Source organism: Morchella sextelata (assembly GCF_020137385.1).
Source record: "Morchella sextelata strain SCLS chromosome Unknown scls_14, whole genome shotgun sequence".
Taxonomy (NCBI): domain Eukaryota; kingdom Fungi; phylum Ascomycota; class Pezizomycetes; order Pezizales; family Morchellaceae; genus Morchella; species Morchella sextelata.
The window spans coordinates 1,358,659-1,372,456 of NW_025408629.1; the positions used below are offsets into that span (position 1 = coordinate 1,358,659).

The 13,798-nt window shown below is 42.7% G+C and overlaps 5 protein-coding genes across 5 annotated transcripts; 1 reads left to right on the forward strand and 4 right to left on the reverse strand.

Annotated features, from left to right (window-relative positions):
- Positions 1 to 3,664: 3,664 nt before the first annotated feature.
- H6S33_003223 (uncharacterized protein) lies at positions 3,665 to 3,895 on the reverse strand (the record flags this gene model as incomplete). The annotated part of the gene is made up of 1 exon (XM_044834589.1): positions 3,665 to 3,895. The coding sequence occupies one exon, from the start codon at positions 3,893 to 3,895 to the stop codon at positions 3,665 to 3,667; it is 231 nt and encodes a 76-aa protein (XP_044692430.1).
- Positions 3,896 to 6,160: 2,265 nt separating this feature from the next.
- Positions 6,161 to 6,929, reverse strand: H6S33_003224 (uncharacterized protein; the record flags this gene model as incomplete). Its single annotated transcript, XM_044834591.1, has 2 exons — positions 6,161 to 6,427; positions 6,477 to 6,929. The coding sequence occupies 2 exons, from the start codon at positions 6,927 to 6,929 to the stop codon at positions 6,161 to 6,163; spliced, it is 720 nt and encodes a 239-aa protein (XP_044692431.1).
- Positions 6,930 to 7,314: 385 nt separating this feature from the next.
- On the forward strand, positions 7,315 to 8,881 carry H6S33_003225 (uncharacterized protein; the record flags this gene model as incomplete). Its single annotated transcript, XM_044834592.1, has 8 exons — positions 7,315 to 7,335; positions 7,405 to 7,453; positions 7,507 to 7,532; positions 7,594 to 7,626; positions 8,237 to 8,321; positions 8,385 to 8,648; positions 8,726 to 8,743; positions 8,844 to 8,881. 8 exons carry the CDS (start codon positions 7,315 to 7,317, stop codon positions 8,879 to 8,881), a joined length of 534 nt encoding a protein of 177 aa, XP_044692432.1.
- Positions 8,882 to 10,890: 2,009 nt separating this feature from the next.
- Positions 10,891 to 11,426, reverse strand: H6S33_003226 (uncharacterized protein; the record flags this gene model as incomplete). The annotated part of the gene is made up of 6 exons (XM_044834593.1): positions 10,891 to 10,957; positions 11,028 to 11,115; positions 11,166 to 11,172; positions 11,216 to 11,246; positions 11,300 to 11,343; positions 11,412 to 11,426. The coding sequence occupies 6 exons, from the start codon at positions 11,424 to 11,426 to the stop codon at positions 10,891 to 10,893; spliced, it is 252 nt and encodes an 83-aa protein (XP_044692433.1).
- Positions 11,427 to 11,598: 172 nt separating this feature from the next.
- Positions 11,599 to 12,469, reverse strand: H6S33_003227 (uncharacterized protein; the record flags this gene model as incomplete). Its single annotated transcript, XM_044834594.1, has 9 exons — positions 11,599 to 11,609; positions 11,670 to 11,690; positions 11,808 to 11,865; positions 11,923 to 11,982; positions 12,026 to 12,079; positions 12,175 to 12,189; positions 12,291 to 12,306; positions 12,356 to 12,368; positions 12,436 to 12,469. 9 exons carry the CDS (start codon positions 12,467 to 12,469, stop codon positions 11,599 to 11,601), a joined length of 282 nt encoding a protein of 93 aa, XP_044692434.1.
- Positions 12,470 to 13,798: the final 1,329 nt, after the last annotated feature.

Here is a 13,798-nt window from a genome sequence, read left to right on the forward strand (position 1 = left end):
TAATACCTATCAGGCATTAGTAGGCTTTCAACGAAATCGCCACTCCGAAATGAATCCAAGCAGTACCTTTGATGAGGCGATTGACTTTCATGCTCGGAAAAATTCTCTAATGTTCTCTATTCTAGGGCTACCCCACGCGGCTTTCTTCTAAACGAATCCAAATCGGAAATACCATTCTGTTGACATGCTCTGGCCTCTCCCATGGGTAATGTAATATATATATCTCAATATAGTTCTTGTCCTTTTCATAGAACTCCACTGTGCGTCGCGCAAGTAGGGTCGAGATTGGTGGACGACTGAGATTTGTTGCAAGAAATTGTGTGTCTGTAAATATCTCGACCGGTGTCTGTGGACAAAAGGGATGATGTCTTGTCTTACAAGATGCCATGCAAAAGACATTGAAAAATCCAGGGCATGGTTCGAAGGGTAAAGGCTAATGCTGTGTTTTATTGTTCGTGTATATGCTGGCCTGGCCCTGAGGCAAACAGCCGTCTTTGATAATCTGTGAGTTTCCTCACCTCATCAGCTTTCGGAAGCTCTCTTAGATATAGAAAATTAATGGCTCTTTCTATTGAGATCGTCCGAGAATTAAGGATGACATCTGTTCAGCACAATAATCATAATAAAAAACAAGGACTTATCAAGAAGGTCTGTTCTTTTGACTACAGTCATGTTGCATGATTTGAGCTTTGAAAGTATCAGCTTTGAGCACTAGACGAGAAAGCTTGACAATTGTGGAGTTATTCTTACCTGATAGAAGAGACCTATCAGCCAAGTATTACACGAAGTTCACGCTTTCTTTAACGCTCAAAAGTTCTCCTTACTCACTCCCGTCACCGATACCATATTCCGTAGATATTAAACATTTAGGCCCATAGCGTAAGACCGAGTGACAATTTTTTCCAGGTGTTTGTTTCTTGGGTACCAGGTGTAGAGTCTGCATGCGCAGTAGGACCTTTCCGGATGTAGCTACCGTACATATAAACTAGCAGTTGGCCACCTCGCCAGGGCGAAGTGTGAGCTTGAATGTGACCAAATTTTGAGAAGGGCGGGTGGGTGTGGTGAGTCCAGTTTTTACAGTACCGATGCCAGCGCCAGTGAGCTGAAGGTATGTGTAATTTAATGGAGTTTGCTTTAATATAAACTTCCAGAATTATATTGCATAGCTATTGCTACCTAGTGTAGTGGTTTAAATGTCTGACATATGTCGAAGTTCTTGGGGTTCAAATTCCAGGCTCGGCGATATATAATTGAGGGCCTCGAAGGTACATCACATTGTCCATCGTAAATGGATGAGATGCCTTGCCACAGAGGAAGAGGGTCGTCCGACTTAGTGTACCATGAATTTATTCCTCTGGAGCTAAGGGCGTAAGGCTCCAGCTGTTTATTCAAAGCTTACTTTCCTTTCGGGGAGATTATGTGATGTGTGAACAGCTGGCGTAAGTCGATGCAGTTTTTTTCTACATGCCGAGTGATATTTCATGACCAACTAAAAAATGATTTTGGATAGAGCCGTTGTTGCAAAACGTTATATTTATATAATTGAATCAGCAAGCTGAAAAATGACCGTAAAACTTTTCCTGAACCTACAGAGAATCAATATCTGTTGGGAGGTTTATTCAAATGTACCATCTTGCTGATGTTCATACTCAACGTTAAGCATGAGATTGTAACTATCAGTATTTATATTGTTATTTTATTCTCTATTGTACATGAATCCAATTACAATTGTGCTAACAAAACCTCCGAGTAAACTATGTTTGTAGTTTGTGTGTCCGTTTCCTACCTTTGTAATACCTTTAAATTGTTGACGTCGATAGTCCTGGATGGTGCAACATATAGGTGACCATGAGTAAATGATGTTGTTCGCAAATCAATACCGACCCCATTAAGTGATTGCCCCTGTGCTTTATTTACGGTCATTGCAAAACACAATCGAATTGGTAGTTGTTTGCGTGTAAGAATGAAGGGTAGTTCTCCTTCTGTTGTTGATAGTTTGATTCGTGGGATGATTTTGATTTGACCATCAAAGTCACCACCCAAGATTCGCACTTCGATGCAACGCCTGGCCATTTTTGTAACCGTCATGTGAGTGCCATTGCATAGACCTTGTTTTGGATAGAGATTACGTAGAAGAATAATCGGTGCACCAATTTTTAATTTCAATTCCGAAGGTGGAATACCGGCTGGATTCAAACTTTGAAGATATTCAGCCAGGAGCTCATTTGATCGATCCGGAGAGCCCTCAAAATCCGCAGTATCAGATAAATAAAAGCTTTGACTTTCTCCAATTATCTCGTTCAGCACAATATCATTAAACTCTGATACCGTATCATTACGTATGGCCAGAATTACACGGCCTGTGAACACTCTATTATCGACATGAGCTTGCTGGATTATTTGTTATTATTTGAATAAATGGTGGAAGTGTTATATATCCTTGTATATCGGGGTTGTATGACATTGCCGCAAGCCATTCCGCAAATAACGTATTTGAAATATTATTCTGAATTCTCATATTTTGCTTCAATGATAAAAGCTTGAAGTGTTGCCACAAAGACGATGTTTGAAGATAGGCATGAACTGTGGCATCCCTGTTCCCCCGTCTAACAACAGGAAGAATTTGTGCGAAATCACCATCAAGAATAATCGGGATATCACCAAACAAAGAATGGATATTTGTATCACAAATATCATTTAGTGAACGGTTGACGGCTTCAAAACAATACTTGTGCTGCATTGGCACTTCATCCCAAATAATAATTGCTGTTTGACGAAGAAGGCCTCCAAGTAATGTATTACGTGTAAATCCGCAGACTGAAGATTCGTTAATAACGATTGAAATCTTAAAGCGAGAGTGTGAAGTTCGATCGCCTGGTAACAATTGAGCCGCAATTCCTGACGAAGCTACACAGAGTACAATTTTTCCTTGAGACCGAAAGTGATTGCACAATGTTTTATAAAGAAATGTTTTTCCAGTTCCAGCTGGCCCTTGTAAGAAAAACCGTGAAGTTTGTTGGGTATTGTTGACACTGTTGACGATAATATTAAAGCAATTCAACTGTTCTTGGTTGAGTTGATCAATCCTCTCAATGCTTAGCATTGTTTCCAAGTCAAGATCATATCGTAATTCAGATACAATCATTTCATTTCCATCGGTACGTCCCCAATCATTGATATTTGTTGGTAAACTATAGTCGGAAAGATTTTTATTAGAATCTGCCAGTATTTGAGATATCAAATATAGACCGTAATCAATATGAGCATCAGGTAGGTCAGGTGGTGTAATTAGTCCTTCGTCATTTAAAATCGCATGTCGTAAATCGTCACAAATATTATTTGCAAATTGATTTTAGAGTTGTAAAGGTTCTGTAACATCTCCGAATAGCATAGCTGTTGCAAAGAGGGTTCGTAACAAAAATCCACTGGAAAATATAACTGCCTGTTGAAAGTATTGAATCCATTCTTGATCATCTTCAAGCAGTCCGAGCGCAAGACATGCTAGCTTAAAGGTTTCATGTACAGTATTGTTGACGGTACAAATATGCTCAAATGATTGGGCACCACGAACAACTGTCAATAATAGATGGAGATAATATTTCTCTCCGACTAAAGGATTACAATGATACATATGGCCAATTGCAATACCGCGTTTTCTAGGTGCCTATTTCCAGAGTTGTGGATTGTAAGTAAAGTGTGGTGGGAAATCCTGGTAAAGATATTGTTGTCCATCTTCATGTAACTGATTATATTCAAAGAATGCAATGAGCGTTGACTTCGCTAACAGCATTCTCTCCCATAAAGCCTCTTCATTGATATTCGCCTCAAAGTATATAGGCTGTTCATTTGGTATATGGATTGCGAGATGAATAACAGCTGGAGATTCCTCATGCATTGAGAATTCAAACAAACGCCAAACAGCTTCTGTTGGACCAATGTATCGACCTTGTAAATATCTTTTGACTTCATTCGAATTTGAATCCACTTCCCGAGTTGTACGGTTGGATCCTTTGTAAATATACTTGTGAATATATTTAATTGCATTGATTGTTGCACATACTTCAATATTTATATGTGCTTTATAACGCCAGGACAAATAAGGATTATAAGGCACAATCAATCTGTTATCAAAAGTATGCATTCCAACGTCTCGTGAACCTCTTAAAGGAACCATAAAGTTGTTACCATCATTACGACATCGATATAATGGGTATCCATCTTCTTGTATAACACTTTCATTCTGAAATTGTTTAGGATACCGTTTGGTGCAAAGTCAAGGTGCATCAGGTGTTTTCGAGATCATACATAGTGAATCGAATGCCAATTCTCCACATGGGCCATGCACCATACATGATTTGATAACAGCTGTGAGTTCACCATCGGGATCAAATTGAGGATCTGGCAATTCAGCACATACAATCTGTTCAATACGTTCAGAAGTCATGAATCTGTCCTCAGGGTTTAAAAATAATAGAAGATGCATATGTGATAAACCACGTTTCTGATATTCAATAGTCCAGACACATCTGAGGTAACGTCTAAAAATATGATTATGTTTAATTTCCGTATTCCAGTAGGTACACTATAGAAGATAGTAGATAGCACATTTATTTATTAAGATATAATTTAATTATTAAGACATAATTTAAAACTCCTACATTTTGTTTGATTGACTGGGCATTGGCCGCTGTTGATTGACCACGGGCGATTTGGTGGGGCGGATTGGTTGCCACGCAGATATCAGGGTCAGGGTTCAACCGAGCGCGAAACTGCTCTATCGTAGTACATATTAGATGAACCTTCAAGAGGGTAACGACCGCTTAGAACCGGTGTTTGAGGATAACCGACATGATCTCTCCCCGTCCAATTTCTTCCAATAAATCAGTTATGTCAAAAATCTCCACTTCTTTCAACTCTTCAGTCAAAAATTGCGACCTCATCCGAAACCGAAACGAGGTCCACAGGTATAGCAAGCGCCATTGAATACGCCAGATCCAGAATCAAGTCAAGGTACATGCCCAAACCCTACCTTGATGATGAGGTACTGGAGGTATTTAAATCACGGAAAAAGGTAGCAAGAAAAGCTTTGGAAAACCCAATACTCCACGAAGCCCGCCTCCACTTGCGAAATGGTTCTAACTGGATAGTTAACTTCATTGGAAGCCAGCCAGGTAGAGTTATTTATTACAATATGGGTGTGCTGATATCAGAAGACGGATCAGTTATGATGTTTTGGCATGTAAAAGTAATAAGATTGAAATAACTGGGAGGGGAAGATTGGGGGGGGGGGGTGGGGGTTCATAGGTACGAAAGCGGATATCACAGATGTATGGGCTGACAAACTTCTGAGGGGTGGTTCAGATCTCATGGCCCATCGTATATGGCCTAACCGAGCTATACGTGTTTATGAGCTTTCTGATCTGACCAAATACATATCCCGAGATATCTGAACCTATTTCTACTGAACCGGATGCGACAAGAGAACAATGGAATCTATTAGGGGCCATTTAAGGGTTTGACAATTAATTTCGCGAACGGATCCAGGCCCTCTGCTAATGGCCCATGACCCCATACATTCGTGGCAGGCCCGGTCCACCAGCGAATGGCCCCAAAAGAATATGGTATCCTGTTCCAAAGCATGGTACAGGCAACCCCAAACAAAATGGAACCGTGACTCCAAATGTTGATCTGCATATTGCAAGCATGCATCAAGATACCTGGAAAGGCCCTAAAAGGAATTTTCACAACTGATCGTTAATTTGCTAAGCGAGATCGCTCATATCTTAAATATTGTGCTAAGCTTCTTTAGTAAGGTTTTCATCTTTGGATGGTGGCTGACGTTTAGTAAACCATATTTTTCCCTTCAGGAACTATGGTTCTTCCAGGTCATTCCCTGGCAGACCGGGCCTGCCATGAATATATGGGGGCCATGGGCAATTTGCGGAGGACCCGGATCCATTGGCGAAATCTTCAAATCCTTGAATGGTCCCGAAAAGATCCATGACATCAGGCAAGAAATATACGCACTGACTCGAAGTACGGTCCACACAGTTTCTTCTTTTCTTCTTGGCGATCGGGCCAAAAGAATCATTTCAGACAGTTGTATACATGCGATTTTTTTTGAAACAAAAACATCTTTCTAAGAGATCGCCGCGACTCCCTAAGGATACAACCACCAGAACCATTCATAAGCTTCTAACGCCTCTTCATCCGTTACCTTTGCCAGCCAGTCTGAGCTCCCGTCGGAGCCATCCTTCTGCTTACCTCCCTCAATTTTAACAGGGTCGCCCCCCTCCGGGTGAACAGCGTAGCAGCCCTCGTGGCTAGCAGCGACGTCATCTTTGGACGTAACTGCGATATTCTCGTCGGTATCCCACTCCTCCTGGGCGGAGTCCCTCTCGTCCTTATCTTCGTCGGCCGAGGATTGCTGCTTCCGTTATTAGTTTGAAATAGGATACCTTCCCGGGGTTTCATACCTGGATTTCTTGGCCTTTGGCAATAAGCATTTGCACCTTGAGTCGTTCTTTAAGCGAACGTACGAACCCCTGAAAGTCGGTACGATGAAGGGAAAACCTGCCAATGCTGGGGAGAAGCGTGAGGTGTAGCAAATGAGGACGCCTCTCGTGTAGGTTATCGGGTAGGTGGCAAAGGTATACATGCTCATATAGTTTCTTAGAGCTTCTGAAGAAAGCTCCGCAGCCCTCTCCAGTGATATTGAGCATTCGACATCTCCTCTCTCTTGGGAGAATGGTGAAGATACCGTAGGTAAGCCATGGCGGACAATCCGCTCTCAAGCAAAGTTGAATGAGGAGACACTTGGCCTCCATAGATCTCTGATTTAAATCGTGAGCATTACAGCCATCCATAGACAGCACCAGCTCTTCGAGGCGATACAGTTCGCTCTCGAAGTCAGGCACAGTTTGAGGCATAATAAAAGCTGATAGGTTCGTACCACCATTAGACTATCATCTTAAAAGCGGAGATTATAACAAGCTCACTCACCTCTGCAATTCAGACGCTTGCCTATGTCAATGGGAGACGGTTATTCGATGGTAGCCCGGCTCTGAGAATATCTGGTTGAGATGAGGAATAGTCTCTCTCAAAGAGGTTTTTGTGGGGAGTAGGTTTTGTCGGTATTGGGGCTTTGGTGCGAAGGCACGCGTCTTGTCTGAGCCAGTTGGATTTCCCACGCTAGCTTGGCCTCATATTGGATACCCAAATAACGCGGTCACATACACCCAATTTCACGTTAAGAGGAGCCTCTAGTCGGGACTGAGTCTTTCAAGGACCTTTTGGATCTGGGGGCTTCTATCAATGACTTCGGCAAACATAGAGGTTCGTAACTGCAACCACTCTCTCTTTAAACAGAGGAATAATCCGTCGTACTTATCAGTTCCTCATCAGGCGTGCGTTGCCCCAGGACAACCTTCGTACGGTTTAACAGCCCGAAAGGGTAAATTTAAAAAAAAATGGAAATTACATTCCGAACTGTAGACTTCGGTATAGTCCTGTGGTTGGTGACAATTGACAAGGTTCGGTGCGATGGGGTATAGAGAATTCTTCCAGGGCCGAAAAAAGCTGAATTACGCCTAGTGTCTTCATCGGAGACAAGGCGAGATCAATGTAGTAAAGGGCGTCTTTCAAGTGGTTATCACTATCTCCAATTGATCGTGGAAAGGATTGCTGAGACCCACATACTTTATCTACAATTTTCATCGTACAGAATCCATCTCCGCTGGTAGTTCAGACCTTAGTGAAACGCTGAAGGTATACGCGAGTATTAAGACCTTTTCGGGGATGCTCCAATCCTACCGGGCACTCCCTGCATACCCTCCCTTCTGGGTAGAATAGTAAAAGGCAAGGGTTGAAGGATTCAGCGAGAAATGCCAGTTGGATTATGCGAGTCCCTGTATAAATATAGATGGGTATTTTTGATAAAATCTATACACAGTTGTCAGGGACTTTGCTGGTGAATTCTGTTTGCAAAGCTTCGGGAGCCTAATAGTTTGATGTTATCCTGTTACGCCTAAGGTCTTCATAGGCTAGACCGGTCTAGCAGTCATTGCATATTCTGTAATCAGTGAGCCCATGCTGCCTATTGAACCTTAAATGTTTTCTTGCCTTCTTCACTACGGCCTATATTCCCAGGATTTCTTCAATTCCATCATACATGTCCCTAACGTTATGGAAATAAAGATACCGGAACTATATAGGTTCTTTCATTTATAGACCTCAGGAACCCAAATCCTCCTCTACTCTAGACGCAATTTGCTTCGACGCTGAGGTGAAAGTGAAGTGGTATTCGCCAAGCGATCATTTAAGTAAGGAAATCCATGCGCTGTCACTCGATGCAGATCTTAACCAAATACTTACTCGGAATATAGCTTGGCAACGGCAAACTCCGGGGTTGAAAAAAAGGCCTGTCCAGGCTGAGGACTTGGGTAGAACTGATCACCAAAATCGAACGCCCTGTTGCAATCCTCATGGAGGACTATTCCAATATCTTCGAAGTGAAGAGATGAACGACTGCCTCATTATCCTCGAGGACGAAAAGAAAGCCACAATTTTTCTCGGCATTACAAAGTCAAAGCTCCGCAACCTCTGGGTTCATAGACAGGTTCTGGTGGCTCGGGGAGCCAGTGGAAACAGTCCATTCTTTTTCATCAGGCGTTGACGACTTCGGAGTATTGGTGTAGGTCACAGAAAGTGTATAGAGTGGAATTAGGGTGTTTTCAAAATAGTCGTGAGAATTGATCTTCAATATTCTTCTAACCGCTGATATAATAAAGCCAGTTCCCTCTTCCATTATAGAAATCTAACTTCCGGTGGTCTGTAACTCACAGGAGGAGATATCATCTCTGCGGGTACTCGTGTCTCCTGATCCTATAGAGCTATTTCGTAGAATTCCCATTCGGCCAGCGGAAGTGTACTAGTTATACTAGGCAGAGAAATTTGGTTGGTTGAGGCCAGAACCAGAAACAAACCAGCAACAAATCACTACAATGAAATGGGACTATAGTCCTATGCTACATAAACTCAAAGGCCCAGAGGTATAGCTCTTGGACGTAAATCATCGTTTTCGCGCAAAAACACACTAAAATTAGCCAAAATTGGCCCCCTCCCTAGGCTTAAATTGTTACCTAAACACCATGAAACTTTCAGGATAGTAATATACACTTTAAAAGAACATGTACTCTGAGCGATAATTTCTTCCATCCAATATGTCGGAAGTTATGTGACTTTGAATTTGCAAATTTTGGGATTTCTCCGAAAATTGCCAAGACCCCAAACAAATTTGAGGTCTTGGCACATTTTCTGAGAAGAACCAACAAAATGCTCTACCATCCATGCTACAATGAATATTTTTGAAATTTAATACTTCCAGATGATTCCCCTAACTATTAAGTTATCTTTTACTGAATGGTATAAGTTATATCTTCGCCACGATGATTTACGTCCAGGCATTTATTTACTATTGGAGTTCTATTATGTTGTTGCGGAACACCTTTCCTAATGGGTCCCCCCGGGCCCCCCGCCCCGTGATTTGCGGGATATTTTATGGTCGTGAGGTATACCGGGAACATCTTCGCCCACCAGCCTAACTGGAATACGAGTCATCTTCTCTTCGGCGATCAATAACTCGAGTGGTGGAGCGGGAAGAGGTGTGATCGGAGAAAAGAATACTTATCAGATCTGTTATACTCCGTTCATCAAGACGTGCATTTGGCCAAGTGGGCGCACTATCGAACAAGATGATGGACGGGACGATCCATTGGCCAAATGGGCGTCTTGCTGGATTGTTGGTCCAATGATCAAGTGGCCATTCCCGAAATAGACTTTATGCTATTTCCTTCCTCCAAATGTGTTAATGAGTCGAGACAATCCAACACTCAAAATCCAATGTCAGATAATTTCGACTCGTTCCTGAGGCGGACGCGTTAATATAGTAGGAGTTACCTATCTCTAAGCTACATATCGACGCTGATCCCCTATACAGAGGAATTGCATTTTTTAAACAACCATTAGATCTAGAGTGGATTGGCCACGCTCGGCTTTCAAATTTCGAGCTCAAATTGTGAGTTCTTCGCAGCGGGGAGGACCCACCTATGCTACGGCAGCAGCTATGGTGCACGCTTACAGTGTTCTTTCTCTCATTATGCGCCTCTGTGACGCGCAATATAAGACTCAATATTTCAGTGAACACCGACATAGGTTAATAAAGTACAAGTACTGCCACAGTTCGGAACCTCAATGTGTGTGTACTTGCTGACTGGAGTAGAGTTATTACGCGAGCTTACTGGATGGAGCGACCTATTCATCATAATATGGGCCTTTTGAAAGGATCGCCCTATCCATCAATCTTGAGGAATTGTGCGCGCACTTGACCAAATCGACGTCTTGGTCAATGGATCAGAACAGATCTAGAAGAAATGGAGTAAAAAGAAGTAACATGTTTCGCACAGAATATGGTTGACATATAGCAGCTTCCAATCTTTGCCACCTATGCCGGCACGGGATATGTCTATGTCACTAGAAGTACGTATACACGTTGTGTAGCACCTATGATCCTATGGAGCCTTAGCTTTATACCAGGAATACATCTCACTTATAGTCTGCCATGATGTCTCCACGTTTAGTGTCTCAAGGAAGCTATCAGGGCGAACTGGGATCCGCTATTTACCGTAAGAGATCGCAGTGTGCAAGCCGGAGAAGAATTTGTTAATATAAACTTGATTTTCTTGTCTTAAATAGATACAAAGTAGGTGTGGGAGTTGGCGCCTCAACCCTCCTACCATACCAACCAAATCTTACGCTTTACTGGCGCCCAGGTTGCTCGTTTCTCTTTCATGCCTTCTGCATGTCTTGGTGAAAGAAAACTCCAGGACTCTCTTACAGGGCATAAGTAGAGCCGGTATGGTATTGAGTAACAAAGGACAAATTCGTCTTCTTTCTGTTCCTTAATCAAATAATTGGCGTAATTAGTTCTCTTTTCTGGTTTAACGAACGAGTGATGGATCCTAACTCACTGAACAAGAAACACGACTATGGATGATATAGGGAGAGCCAGCCGGCAAATGAAGTTGTTGAGACAAGACGGCGAATCAACCCGCCAAGCTGCAACATATTAGCGTAGAAAACTAAAACAAGCTGGAAAATTAACGCACTCTCAAACTTAGTCCAACGCCAGCAGCCCCGACTGATGGTCGGTGTACACCCCTAACATAGATGATCCTGCGTAAAACGTACTGTTTATTAATTCGAATTCACAGTTCAAAAAATGTACGGAAAGCTGTTTTACCTGGATACTCCTCCTAGTGTCTTGCTGTTCTTTCCCAAGTCGAGCTGGACATACTTATAATTAGCAGAGGAAAGTCAGAATTTAATTATTCGAGTGCAGAGGTTGAATTTACCAGAGCCACAAACATGTCCTTTGAGAAGCTTCTTCAAAGGTCTCTCACTAGATGTATGCCCGTCCACACCCAGGACAGAGATCCTTTAAGAAGCTTCTTCAGAAGTCTCTGGCCCGGTCATACACTCTTTCCATTGGGGTGAATTGACACCCCCCTGCAGGTCTGGGTGCCAATAATTCCTTGAACCTCAGCCCGAGTCTAATTCACACTCGTTACTGTTAGTATTATATATAAACCTTTCATGTATGGGGACGTAACTAACAAAACCCCAATTACCCACTGATTAGGTTTTTTCTACTGGTACTAAACGCCTTTGCCCAACAGGACGACTCCTTTCCCAAGCCCTTGGACTTAACCTATGGTACCTTGACCTATTCGCCCCATCCAATGGTGCACTTATGTCGTAGTTGGGTTTGCCATCCCGCTGGGTGTTCCAGTACAGTCTAGATTTTGACTGAATGCGGTTAGTAAATAATAGACTAGCCCGGATTTGGAACCAATTATTACCTACATGTACATGTATGTGCTTGGAACGCCAAGGCAACATTGCACCACGCCTTTCAGTTCCTAACTGATTCGAATTGATGCCACGGGCAATTGCAATGCAAACAAACATGGCCTATTAAGAAAGCGATCGATCGAAGGCCAGAATGTAATGCCTCAGACGCCTAGGAAGGAACCAAAGGTGGTGAGTACAACCGGGGTTTCACAACTCGCAGTACTTATATTGGGATATAAGAAATGGTCAGGAACATAAACCTACCGTGGTTTGGAACAACTACGGGCCCGTTTGTCTAATCACCACCCCCACAAACCGGCCCCATCCTTCTCCCGTAGACCACTGGATCATTACCCTCTTCTTGAGGACCAGCGATATACCCTTTGGGAGGAGGTCCTGAGAGGAATAGTCCAATTACCAGGTTTTAATACCCTCGGTGACAAACATATCTAGCTGAGCTAGAAGTCAAGGTTACTATTAGCATAACCCTATACGAAGTAATATCAGAGGACAGGCCAAACAAACATTTGCTTGAAAAGTCTTGCTCGAGATTAACCATCCCTTAAGGGATACCGCCCCCGTATATCCTAACCGAATAAGGGCCTTGGGTATGGGGGTTTCAGCAGGTGCTGACCCTCCTAGACTAGTAGCTTAGCTGTGGATGAAAGAGCTGAGGAGCTCTGAGCTTTCTTCAATCAAAGAAAGATAGAAAGGAATACCTGACTATAATGGTTTCCTGGTCAGGGTTTTTAAACCGAGCCCAGCAGCAACGGATATGGAACAATTGTTCCTATTTGCCTCCCACCCAGAGAGAAAAAAGAAAAAAGAAGGAAGGAGCCTCTTGGTGGTGAGAATTCTCCACCTCAGGAGAATTGTCCCAAGAGGAGAGAGAGCGGAAGATGGTTGCCATGCTATCCAAAAGATCGTGACAGAAAGGAATAAGGTGTTCCAAGGGCGAGAAAGGGTGAGAAATAGGGATACTATCTTTTTGGGGGTTGGAACCCAGCCAATAAAAATGGCTATTTATTAAGATGTAGATACTTCGTTGCAGGAAAACACGGAGAATCAAACATCTTGCTGGTATTTTCGTGGATATAACTACTACCCACAAATCACAGATAAGGGGTGCGGATAAAGGACGATGACAAGGAGTAAATAACGGAACCATGAGGAATGGGAGTTTATGTTCTACTTATACGCAACTAACGGGTTCCCTCCTGTGCACACCGGATGAGGGACAAGCGTGTCCTTACGGCTTACTTATGTACGGATTGATTTATACTTTCTCAGCAGCCGAGAGGATTGACAGGTGTCCAAATCAACTACTGAAAGGTGTGGGTAACTGCATGTATATTACATAAGATTTACATTTTATGGGATGTATATTATAGGACATGTATGCATGAAGTTCCATGACTGTTGGCAGGAATCTGTATTTTTGCAGGGAATAATGGTATGGTAATCATATGATGGAATGAATGACTCGATTTGGGCCGCATTTTCAGAGCAAGCTGAAGTTCTCAATAGCTGTCAGGCTCTATAGGACTTTTCAAATTCAAGTGCAGGATCAAGAACCCACTTCTTCCATAAGTTTTAGGTGGGGCGATAGGGTATTTTCGAAGTCCGGAGGTCTGTGAGGGAGGAACGTGTCAGGAGGTCTATGTACTCAACCCTTTTGGACTATCAGGCAAGAATGATACGATTCTCATACCGCCTCTCTTTTTGGACACGGCCGGTGATCTTCAGGTATATTACGTATAGTCTTTTCTAAGGTAGTGCTATATATGAACAGAAATAAAATTCAATGTTAAGGGAATGGTGAGTTCGGATAAATGTCACCTTAATTTGTACTTATTTCCCTTGCTCTGGACATCACGCAGCAGACGTA